Source organism: Lobosporangium transversale (genome assembly GCF_002105155.1).
Source record: "Lobosporangium transversale strain NRRL 3116 chromosome Unknown BCR41scaffold_21, whole genome shotgun sequence".
NCBI lineage: Eukaryota > Fungi > Mortierellomycota > Mortierellomycetes > Mortierellales > Mortierellaceae > Lobosporangium > Lobosporangium transversale.
The window spans coordinates 536470-549037 of record NW_019028999.1 but is presented as its reverse complement, the minus strand read 5'-3'; the positions used below and the strand labels follow the sequence as shown (position 1 = coordinate 549037).

The window sequence follows — 12568 nt, the reverse complement described above, 5'->3', positions numbered from 1 at the left end:
TGGCTGCATCATAAGTATCAGAATTATTTTCCAGAGAATCTGACGAAAAATACATAGATGGTAAAAAAATACCGTGATATATACAATGTCTATGGACTAAATTATAATTGCAGACCTATAAAAAAGAGTAGGAAAATTGTTTAAGATGTGGAGCCGGTCATTGTTTTTGAGGCGTAGTTGTTCTGGAGTAACGGAAGGATGTTATATGCAAGCCCCAGTGGCAGAGCCGAGGAATGAAGTCCACACTCACTCTTTAAGCATGGAGTACAGCACAATCTTGGCCGTGTGACGTGTTTTCCACTGATATTCGGATCATTTGTGAAGGAACAATTACCCAACAGTTCTCCCCACACTTTATTCTTTCATTATTTTACCATCAATTAAAGTACTAACCTTCCCATTTAGCATCTTGCGCGTTCACTAGTCATGAAGCAATTAAAAGTATCGGTTCCCGAAGCCGCTTCCAGTGGTGGAACTATAACATTTAAGATTCTTGTTACCACGGCAACTCATGATTCGGTAATGGCAATGTCAGTACCATGGTATTATGAATACATGACCTTATGTAAAAGTGCATTAAGAAAAATGCAAATTTCCTTGAGATACCTATTCCTGTTTTACTATTTTTACGTATAATATTAATTTTATGGTTCTACCCAACAGACATATCCAATTTTTCGAACATTTCCTCAGGTCCGCTGGCTACATCATAAACTGCAGAGTACTTTTGTCGACTGCGTAATTCCACCTCTACCCGAACCACTGAGCGAAAGGCTGTCTGAAGATGTGGATCAGGTGGAGCAAAAGAGAGTTCAGATCGAAAGATTTCTACAGCGGGTTTGCCACCGGACAGAATTTGCTACAAGCGAAGCCTTGCTGTGGTTTGTTGGAACAGAAATGGTATGGTATCGCGAACAATTACTGTTTAGTCTTAGCATATTACAATCTATTGATCGTTCAACTTATTTTTAATATGGGGTCGGCATGTTTTATTAAAAAAAAAAAAAAAAAAAAAAAGACCCATTTAGACTCTGTAGACTCAAGGAGAACCACGCTAGGATTTTTACGGCTCGATAATATCATCAAACCTAGCTATGACCGTGGACTGAGAATATATAGACCAGCGGAAAATGTAGAAGAGGTGGGTGAGCTTGCTTTTTTTTTTTTTTTTTTTTTTTTTTTAAAAAAAAAAAAAAAAAAAAAAAAAAAAAAAAAAAAAGAAAAGAAAAGAAATGAACAAGTAACTTATACTGCGGACTAACTTGATTTCGCTTTAATCGCTATTTGATTTCATTTACGATGTAGAATGACCAAGGCGAATTTCAGAGAAGACAGGTATACATCCTTGCAATGGAGCAGTCATTTACGGGTCTTTTAGATGCTGGGCTACGTCTCACCAAAGAAAGAGAGAGTAAATAGAAGCCTTCTATTTGTTTATTCATTTCACGCCAAAACTACTATAATTGGTCATGAATGAATTTCTAACTCGGCCTCTTTCTGCCTTAATAATCATTTCAGAGCTTGGCGACACATGTTCACAACTCGGTGATGCTACCATGGAAGTACTTAGTAGTAAACATCGCCTTGGAGACGGTCAGCGAATTGATAATCGAGAGCGGCATCAAGTATTGGATGAAGAAATGCAGATTTTTGGCGTGCTTACAGATGAGCTCCGCTTGAGCACACGACGCCAAGTGAAGGCCGAGACTTTCCATTTTATGGACCTAGTACAAGAATATAAAAGCATGTTGCAAGGCTTGAAGGTAAAGGTTCTATGTTACTTGGACTTTTTTTTGTTGACTACCAAGCTTCCTCTCATGTAAAGTATAGCATAATGTAGTTTTTTCCCAACGCTGAAGATTTAGTTTCCCTATTAGGACGTGATGAATGCAAGGACAGATCGATTGTCGGAATATGTATCAGCGTCAAAAAAAGTTGCAAAAAGACAAGCTCAAGTTGAACAGGCTATTCAGAAAACTTCAGCTGCTCCCTCAGCTGATCTCGTTGATAAAGCAAAATTGAGTTTGGAGGGCGCTAATGTGACCTTGAATGAGGCTCGTAATGAATTTAAGCAGAGTCAAGAGGTGGTTACACGTGAGTTGCTGCGATATGAAAAAGATAAAGCGAAAGAATGGCAGATGGCAGTTCAAGATTATGCTCGACAGCAAATTCATTATGAACAAGAGAAATTACAGGCCCTCGAAACGGCCTGGAGTTCCATCCAGGATCTTATGAGCAACGCTGGAAGTACCTTGAACTCAACTGGAGGTGACAGCGGTCGAGGATATGGACTACTGCCAAGTGGTCGTTCGAGGTCATATTGGCCTTCAGGACTTGGATCACCATTTGCGCCTGATCTAATCCAAGAGGATCAGGCAAAGGTTCGGCAGAGCGATAATGCTGGAGCAAGTCCGAATCTTTTCGCGACTGAGTCTGATAAGAGCAGAGCACCCGAACGGTTGCCGCATAATGCTGAGCTTGGGAGTGGCGATGTTGGTGGCTACAACAATGGCTATAATAGCGGCTACAACAGCGGCTACAATAGTGGCTACAATAGTGACTACAACAGTGGTGACCAGGATGAAGGACGCTCTAGTTTAGGATATTTCCCAGCCACGAAACTTAGTCGATCAGGAAGCGGAGTCCGAACCAACATGACTGGCGAGACTGAAAGTACAGGAAAGTCTAGTTCGCGAAAAGGATCATCAGCAGGCTTGCCTTCAAGTTGTAGTATACCGACAATGACCGCTTTAACTACGGCAACTGATGCATCCTCTGGTCCTCTTGGGAGCAATTCATCTCCAGTTGACTCATTAAAGACTGAGATGCTGTCAACCGAGCGTGATGACAAGAACAATGATGGGTATGATCCTCTAATGGTTCAGCCTGGATTTACTGATTAAACCGAGGGCCAGGCTATATGCCCTGCATTAAAAGTGTATATTATTCCTGCCTTTTTTTTTCTATTATTATTTGCACTATAATTATTGTCATAATAAATCTATTCTTCCAGACCACTGCCACTTAGTATGTCACGCTCTATCAGAGCTTCTATAAACTGCATGTCTGGCTTTGCCAACAAATACGTCGTATGGTACACATACTGGGCTACATGGGTTAAGAAGAATTCAAGTTCGCGCACGTTCTGAATCGATCGCATTGTCAGCATCGGGCGCTTGAGTGCTCGCGCAGATGTAGATGTTGACAATGAAGACGGTATCAACAAGCCTTTAGCAGATTGCTGCTGTTGCTCTGATCCTTGAAATGTCAGTGATGCTGTTGCATAGGGGTTGGAAAGGGATAATGGGAGTACAGCCCCTGTTGAATCTGTAAGAGGATTCAATGAACCGAATGACATTTTCTCTAGGACATCGTTGTCTGACAGCCAACGATCTTCTTCAGAAAGTGCGGTTGCCTGTTGCGTACGATTTTGATCATTCACAGCTGCAACAGTGTTTATAGAGACCCCAGAGCTATCAGGCGCGATGACTGTGGAATTGGAACTGGCATACCCGTCAACTGGGCCTTCCTCAAAGAGTTTTTTGCCTAGTCGATCCATGAGGGCATGGGGCATGGCTTCGCCCATAGGTGAAGCCATCACCGTGTTGCGAATAGCATCTGAAATAAATATCCATTGATGACTGAAACAGACCAAAAAAAATCAATTAGTATATACAAAAACAAAGATGGTAGTGGCTAAACGGAAGCGTTTTGAGCACCTACATGAAATATTGGCCATCTTCCAGAACGAACAATAAATCCAAGAATTTGCACGCAGACAATAAAAGACTGACTTGTTCTGGTCGATCGTTTTCATCCATCAAGAAAACGTTAAAAATTTGGATCTAGTAAGGCAAAGAAGAGGATAATAAGCTTTCTTATTTAAAATCTAGCTGCCCAGATTACAGTACAGCAACCGGAACAAGAATGGCGCCACTCACCAGTTCAGTCAGAAGTACTGGCCAAAAGTTGTTCAAGTGCTGATTCGAAATTCGGCAGAGCAACACACGGAGACACAAATAGATCTTTTAACAATAGAGACAAAAAAATAGTGAGTGAACACAAGATAAGAACCAAGACGACACGATTTCTTTCATTGGTGCTTGTTTTTACCTCTGGATGCACTTGCTCCGTAGAGCTGAGCTTGAGTAATTCCACGAGTTTTTCTTGAATGTTGGGTAATTGGGGGAGATATTGGTCCACTGCACCGCACCATATTACAAATGTCAGTCGACGCAGCATCAGCGCTCTATTAAGTGATTCTTGGTCACGGCTGGTGAATAACGCACTTGACGGCGACGTCGATATCCGACCCAATAACTCAACCAATCGTTCTTTTTCGGATGTCATAGCGGTCTGTATCAGTATGCGGTATTTTCTAGCCACAGCAGGGCCCATCACAAAGAACTTGTTGTCCAAAAAGACCTCCCAAACTTCCTTACGCCAAGTTCGATATACGAACGGGATTTTTGAGATCTCGCACAGTAGATCCACAGACGAGTCATTAATGCCGACTCGCGACTTTAACGATGGCGCTATCACATAGTACATCAGATTGCTGATTGCTTGCGTAATTCGATCCTGTTCCTGCAAAATTTTTCTCAAATTCGGAATAACCATCTGAACAAGACTCGTAAGGATTTGTTGAATCAGCACATCCTCTTTAGTCTTGCCGGTCCGTTTCGCCTGCTCTGCTTCGGAGGAACCAGACGAGAGAGGCTTAATAGATTCACGAGTTGAATCTGTATCGCTTTCTTCAAGGATCTCTAGATCTTGTGGATTCCTGTTTCGAAGCCAGATGCCATGATCAAACGAACGACCGGCGATGAGAACACACTGTTCTACAACACGTCCATACAGGTCTGAGGCATCACGGCGAATCTTTTTGTCTTCAAAGTAGGTTGTATTAGAGAGGCGATCGCAGAGTACAGTCATAACACGAAGCAAGGATGGAAAAGCATATTTATACGTCGTTGCCTGTGGAAAATAATCGCGGACAAAATTTAGACAAAGTGGCCATAGATCCACAAGGGAATCAACTTGTGGGAGATAGTTGCAGTAAATCTCCACAAAGCGCAGAAGGACGATATCCGATCTAGAATAAAATGGTTTCGTTCTTGGGCTATTAGCATCTGTTCTGAAGGGTGCAGAGAAATAATAATAAGAATAATAGTAGTAGTAGTAGTAGTAATAATAATAACAACTTACGCTTTGCTTATCCTAAGATTAGGACGCTTGGACCGTGTTGTTGCCATACCAGGAGTCCTCGCTCGGATACTTTCAATCAGAGTCAAAAAAATTGCCAAAGGAGACGCCCCAGGAACTACGCTCAGAATCTCCAGCGTTCTGTAATCTGGATCAAGTTTTTGGTTTTCCAAATCCAGGGCAACCGGATTCTCTGCCAAGAATAACTCCACGAACGCTTCTGTGACTTCAGATGGATAAGACTTGTACAGACCCGCCAAGATGCGCTTTAGCCTAGCTCGTACACGTTCGCCTACAAACTGAAGTGATACATCCTCTGCTTCAGAAGTAGCCGTAGAAATTTTGCTGTCAAAAACAGCCCAGAGCTCAATAAATATCTGTATAATGCCCACAATGTTGTGCAGAACAGTGTCTCGAGCTCTAGTCTCCTGGTATGCATCACTGGGGTGCACCTCGATACTCAAAACATTTGCGACAAGGCCTGGTGTGCCTCGTAGTCCGTCTTCCCATTCTTGCTTATGAACCAGGTCCACGTCCTCGCCCAGCCGGGCTTCAGCCAAACTGAATGTCAATAGTCTCTCCAATCCAGTCAAAAATATCATAAGGTCCTGGTCCGTCAGCATTGGTGAGGCTGTTGAAGGATTTTTAGCTTGGCTCAAGTAGGCTTCCTGCAGGCACGCCCTACTCCTCAGGATCTGATCGCACAAGCATTGAATCACAGGTAGTAAAACTTTTCTAAAATAATTCGTCAAGAATGGAAGCGCTAACATTAGGAAATCCATCCAATGCTGCAAAATTGGTCGATTCGAAGGAACTGAGAGTGCATCAAAGATGGTCTTGACGAAAAGTGGTGAAGATCCAACAACACGGAATAGGCTTTCGTTGGCATCGTTGCTAGCTGGGTTCGAGCTGATTGATGTGCCTTCGAATGTTGACATGGAGCTGTCCCGAGGTATAGGGACAGCTTGTGAAGAAGATATTCCCGCGATGTTATTGGCTTTCTTAACGGATGTGGTGCCCATTAAGATAGTGGCGTGAAGGAGGTGAAGTAGACGGCTCTGAAGATCAAGACGGCTGTGATTGATGCAATAAAGCATCTTATTGATGACTGTTTTATGGATCATTGCAAGAAGAGGAGGCTCAATATGATCAACTTTGGAAATGATGAAATGCAGAAAATCAGTCGCGACCATATGGATCTCTTCATTCAAGTTCAACATCGACTTGTAATCACTGGTGGGCTCGCTTTCAATGAATCTATTGTCGATAGGGCAAAAAAAAAAAAAAAAAAAAAAAAAAAAAGAATAGTATGAGCGATCTGGACAACAAGCTTTGGGTATAAAAGCAATATTAATATCATTACTTGCCTTAACGCTGACCGCACAAAGCACTCCAAGTATGTAGGCGGCAGGTTCGGATCTAAGAGTAATGTAAATAATGCGTGCACTGTCAGTGCTAGATCCCAGCATTTTCGCGATGTCTCATCATAATATCGCCCTATCATGCGAACTAACCGGTCGCTGATTATGCTTCATACCTGTGACTTCAACAATTTCTGATACAGAAGAAACAATATCAAGGTGAATAGTTGACTGGCGTAATGACCTCAAAAATCCAAGTCCTCCGAATCGAAACACAGTCAAAAGAGTATTGAAAACATAATGCACCTGTGCCTGATTAAAATCACGTATATAGTAATGTACCGGGAAGTGCTCGTTGTGGAATGTCTCCTCCATTTCATTACGAACAATTGTATGGTCGTAGAGAACAAGCAGAAGTGGATCGAGCAGTCGAGGGTACGATTTAAGGTTACTTCGGATCCATGTCTCCCCTGCTCTTCTATTGGATGGGTTGGTACTACTAAGCGAGTCAAGCATCAACATCATCGGGCGAACGAATGCTGCAGAGTTATGTTGGATGTCGTCTAGTCCATTGTTATGAGGAAGTGGCAGGTTAACTAGAATTAGGAGCTGAATAAAGTAGCCATCTCGAGCTATTGACTAGATCATAATATTATTACCTGACAATCGCCAGAAAACCCCGAATTTTTGGAATGCATCGATCCTCGTCTTGGTATTTTCCGAAACTAGGTAAGAGGCGATGGCCGTTTCGACTTCGTGGCTAACCGAGGTGATATCCTGTAGCATCCAGATCAACTGAGAAGCACGAAGGTGCAAATGCATGTATTCCTCTGCTAGGAAAGTCCAGACCCTGTCTACTATTGGTCTCATATGCACACGATTATCCAAGAAGGATGGATGAACCACCTTTAGCTCGACTGTAAGCTCCACCATTGTTGTTACCAACGCATCGATGACTGCGAAATCTGCCATCTATATTGATTCAACGGAAAATAAAGGTCAGCTAGAAGCACCATCAGTGTATTGTGGGCTTTAACTCTGTTGGGTTATAGTGATTACCTCACGAGATGCCGCACGCATTTTTTCAATCCAATCTCCAGTAAAGCAATCATCTACAGAGGTAGATGGTGCATGATATCTGGAGAGGATCAGCAGAATCTTGCAAGCTTTCTGGATCATGGTCCTTGATGTATGCGCGTGTGCCTTCATGCTGTCCTTCATGCAGGCATCAAGAATATTCTGAATGAAATTCTGGATAAATACCAATGCCTGCTGCGTCAACGCTTCGCCTCTAATTCCAGCATATTCTTTCGTGGTTGAAGCATCTTCAATATCATCCGACTTTTGAGGGCGGAGCATGTAGAACTCCTCAATGTAGTCCTTGACATCCATGCGCGAGTCAAATGTTATAATTTTTGGTTGTTGATTGCTGCTTGTGCTCTCTGATTTGGTATGGGCAGGGGTAGGTACAGGGGTGGAAGGCTTTGATTTTGGAGCACGTGTCGGCTGAGGTGCCTGCAGAGACTGCATAGTAGCCTGAGGTACAAAGACAGACGCAGGTATATGTCGAAATAGCATCAAGCACAGCAGAAGAGCATTGTTGACCTGTTCCGCATACATATTAAGATTATCCTTAGAGATGATATCCTAAAAGGGAATGAGAAAAGCTTGTTAGCTTGTCATTGTCCAAGTCCGAAAAGCAAAACCAATGCATCGACGATAGTTTATCCGAGCAGGATTCTAGGAAGGTCTTGACTGTGGTAAATATACCTGGATTCTTGTCAAGACGAAGAGTAGAAACATAGGCATATGCATATGCTGCATTTCCTCATCGCTCAACTTGAATGAGTTCAAAAAAAAGATGACTAAGTCTACAGCATATGTTTCCTTTCCGAGCTCCGCAGGAAAGTTATCGTATATAGCCTCGGAGAGCTTTTTCCAGATGAGGTAAGGGTCCGTCATATCGATCCACATGGTGGCTGTTTGAATAAGCTGCATTAATGAGAGCTATACATTAGGTACATTACTTCATATTTTTGGTGTGCTCAAAGCAATCGTCTGCACGACTATGTATGCATGTGGATGGTGATTGTAATACCTCTGTTCCATGATTATCTTGATCAACATGTCTTTTTAATGATATCACAGCATCAAGGAACACCGCCTGGATTACAGGATACCCGATGTCCCACTCATCTAATAAAGAGACAAACACGCGATAGGGTTTCTGATTCTCTTGAAGGTCTTTGCTGTCGGAAAGCAATATACTCTAGTATAAAAAAAGAGACATGCATTAGCTAAACAAAGAAACAATCAAAACTAAGTCCATGATCACCCAATCACTTTCTATGCTGACATTTCACGCCATACTGCTTACCCGAAGTCCAACGATCAAAGCAGTCTTTGCTGGTCCATTAAATACCTTCTTCTTCCTTTCTTGTGCACCTGTTTATAAAAAAAAAAAAAAAAAAAAAAAAGTCCAGTTATAAATCCGTAAATCCATACTCATGTCATTCATTGCACACAAGCTTGTTATTCATGACAACCAATAGGCGCTTACCTAGCAACCATGCATACAATCTTCTATTGAGTGACATATCCTTCCGCAACACTACGCCTACTGCCGCCTTAACGAGGACTACAAGATCATTATGCTCGATCAGCCTATTAAAAAGGAAATTAAAATAATAATAATAGTAATGATGAGCAATAGCAATCAAGCCAATAGTAACTAATATGTTGCCAACCTTCTACTACACATACCCGTTGCTGATGGGAAAGTGTACGACCATGAGATCCAACATGGCGCGCTGAACAAGAAGCTGGGTATCGCCCACTGTTGCTGAAAAGGCTCTCACCATTAGTCCCGCATCATCTCCTAGTACAAATGCCACATCTAATATCGAGGGAATATGAGTATCAAGGCTGTTAATTTTCATAATTATAATGCCAATGCTCAGAAGTCTATCCCTATGTACATCTGCCAAATACCTTCTGTGTTTGTCAGCAAAGGCATTCTCCTGCCAAGATAATGCAAAGCAGGTCCTCGATGCGGAGATGAAGTGATGAGGATCAACCACATGCACTGAAAGAAAAATGTTTCATCAACTGCCTTGCGAAGGCTGTCAATGATGTTAAGGACTCTGTCAAAAAATTCGCTACCCTCCTCGTCAAGCCCAGGGAGTAAACCGATCAAGAAACTCTTTAAACATGGCTTGAGCCGATCTTTAAGTGGCAGGTAATACTTTTCGTAGATGTCGAGTAGTTGTGGCTGTCCAAGATGCAACGTGGCACAAATCATACCTGTTATTTCTTCTTGTAATGACAATAAGAAATGGACGAGATGTAGCAGTAGAATCATGCTCCCGAAATTGCTTTTTTACTTACTTTGACGGACAAAGACGCATATTGAAGAAAAGGGAACAACCCATACGACCACAAAGTGATGTCCTCGGCTAGTTGATCCGGCTTTAGGTCAATAGTGAACATCAAAAAAAGAAATACTCATAATTAGCAGGATATTCGCCACGGATTCTAGAGATGTTGTAGCTTAATGGCCAGAGATATACATACTCCAATGGTTTCGAGGATGTATGCGTAGACCTCCAGCGTCTTTCCATGTACTCCTGCTGGTAAAGCCGGATTCAAGCACTGTGCTAGTCTCTTTGCTACAGTCAGGCCCCGTGGAATTACTGTATATTGCGGGTATGCTTGAAATGACTGGATTGATCCGTGCCAGAATGAAATGCAAATATAATAAAGACATTTACAAGCATAGGAGGAAGAATTCTATTAGTCCTTGGATTGAACATTCTTGTCATCATGAAGGCATCACATGGCTTCAGTATTATGCCAAGCAAAATACCAGGAGCTTACTCGCAATATCTTGAGTAGGAAAGGATTTACATCGGCCCATTCATTGACACTGTCAAACGATTGCAAGTTTCTTTCTACAAGCTGGACATACTTCTTATAACGAGGATCGCTATTGAGATCTGAAGTCAAATATCGTCATTGTAGTCAGAAATACGAATAGAAGAGAGGTTTAGTCTATTTTCAGCTACAAAAGGGCTTCCCGACGAACATGTTTCACAGATACACCTGCACTTGCCTCGGTTCTTGCTGTTAGAACCACCCCAAGTATAAGTTGGAGGCGTCTTTGGTGAAGGAGAAGGTGAGCGAAGTTGATTGGCGGCGACACTAATATTCTTTGGTAAAGAGTTGGGCTTCGGTGAAGATGTGACCATGATGGGCGAGGGTGGCCTCGGCGAGGATGACATGCCGGGCTCGGTCATGGTGAGTGATCCTACACAGTCGCGTGAGGAGGGGCTGATTTAAGACGAGACAAGAGACAAGAATACAAATGCGACTGAATCAGGGAGAGAGTGTATGAAATGTGAGTTTGGATAGAATGAAGTGGATGAGCGATAGGGTAAGGGTTGTCGTGGACGTGAAGTAATGTCGCCTTTGTGATGAAAAAAAAAAAAAAAAAAAATAGCCAATGTGAAAGAATGTGCACTGAAAAATGACAATCACTCTTAATGGATGGCTCTGACGCGCTTTTCCTTAGGTTAAGTTCCTATCTGTCTTTAGAGATTGGGGGCGCGTCATTACTAGATATTTAGAATGAAAGCATATCTTTGAACTGCTTTGCTTTGGCTGACAGTCTGTCATTGACTTTAGTCTTAAGCTTGTCCAACAACCTCAACATCTTGCTCCACAGTGTTGTATGCTTTGCTTTCGCAGCCATTTAGCACTTCCTTCTTGTCAAGCTGGCTCTCGCGGAAAGTTCGTCTTGATATCCTTGGAATCTTTGCACCCAATCTTGCACACAAAGTTGAAATCGATATTTCCTGCAATCGCCAAGTTTGAGACATCTAGTGTAAAGACCAGGCCAAGGACGCGAGCTCCTTTTAATGTTGGTATGGGCTCTTCGGTGGCGATCTTAGAGACCACTTTCACATCGGGCATTTGTCCTCGAAGACAGGACCACTTTTTTTTTTTAATAAAAGCAACTTCAGTTGTAACAGGAACTGGTATAGGTAAAAGTCAGCATGGATCATCTTTTCGACGCAGTCCTTGGAGAGCAGCCTACTCTTATCGATAGGATATTAATTAACAGATAAAGGATCCCTCTTGTCTTGTCAATATTGGATTAGACGGTAACAATCAGCAAAGTGATCTGCAGTCGCTTTGAGTACATTCAACAGATTGCAGTTGTGTTAGCATGGGTTGAAAGCGATATTTTTAATGCGCCTTAGAAACAACAATAGCAAATGCAGCTGAAAACAGGAAAATGGACATCATTCCAATATGTGTTTCACTTTGAATGAGAATACGTAGAAAGTTGATAAATCAAAAAAGCGAAAACTTTTATCGTCTGCTTTGTATTTTGAGCCTCGCAACTAATCGACTAATCAAAAACATATTGAAGCTTGATCCTAATGACCTTGAGCTAATAAGTAGCTACTTCGCGTAGCAACACTACTCAAAGAAAAAGGCGCTTCCTCTTGAGCTAGATTCCGAGGCTGGTTAGATCCTCTTCGCCTTTCTTCGTTCGAAGATTAAAGAGATGGAGAACGTGTGTAATAGAAATATGTCCTAAAAATCGCGATACATTCGAATCTCAAAACCAGAAAGAGCAAGGAGGAAATAGAACGGCGACCAGGTAGCCTTGATCTGAACCGATTTGAAGCGCTGCTTCCTAAGTAGACGACGAAGAATTATCTTGGTTAATTAGCCTATCACGCACTAGATTAAAGTGCTTATTAGTAAACGGAGAATGTTCACGCCAACCCTACATGTCTACATGTTTTGTAAGCGCAGAACAGCGATCCTTTAAATATTGAGAGACGCTCCATGTCATTGACGCTTTGTGGTGTTTAAAAGGCTTGAATGGTGGTTGCAATTCATGCAGCTTGGTTCATATAAACAAAAGTAGATGAATGTGGACCACACTCTAACAGCCTGCTTTCATCGTAAGTATTAATTGAGATCGGTAT

General features: G+C 42.2%; 2 protein-coding genes across 2 annotated transcripts; one reads left to right on the top strand and one right to left on the bottom strand.

Moving 5' to 3' along the window:
• Positions 1-426: 426 nt before the first annotated feature.
• Positions 427-1823, top strand: BCR41DRAFT_306640 (hypothetical protein; the record flags this gene model as incomplete). The annotated part of the gene is made up of 5 exons (XM_022020833.1): positions 427-519; positions 694-900; positions 1019-1141; positions 1306-1411; positions 1519-1823. The coding sequence occupies 5 exons, from the start codon at positions 427-429 to the stop codon at positions 1821-1823; spliced, it is 834 nt and encodes a 277-aa protein (XP_021880901.1).
• A 1129-nt stretch (positions 1824-2952) lies between these two features.
• Positions 2953-11096, bottom strand: BCR41DRAFT_87236 (Dopey, N-terminal-domain-containing protein). Its single transcript, XM_022031058.1, has 19 exons — positions 10678-11096; positions 10443-10561; positions 10140-10286; positions 9954-10034; positions 9558-9837; positions 9330-9462; positions 9127-9230; positions 8944-9011; positions 8665-8835; positions 8337-8558; positions 7626-8213; positions 7226-7538; positions 6743-7129; positions 6573-6624; positions 5209-6462; positions 4114-5095; positions 3942-4025; positions 3724-3845; positions 2953-3641 (listed from the first exon to the last, which is right to left on the bottom strand). Exons 1-19 carry the CDS (start codon positions 10859-10861, stop codon positions 3002-3004), a joined length of 5931 nt encoding a protein of 1976 aa, XP_021880900.1. The 5' UTR covers positions 10862-11096; the 3' UTR covers positions 2953-3001.
• Between the last annotated feature and the right edge of the window lie 1472 nt (positions 11097-12568).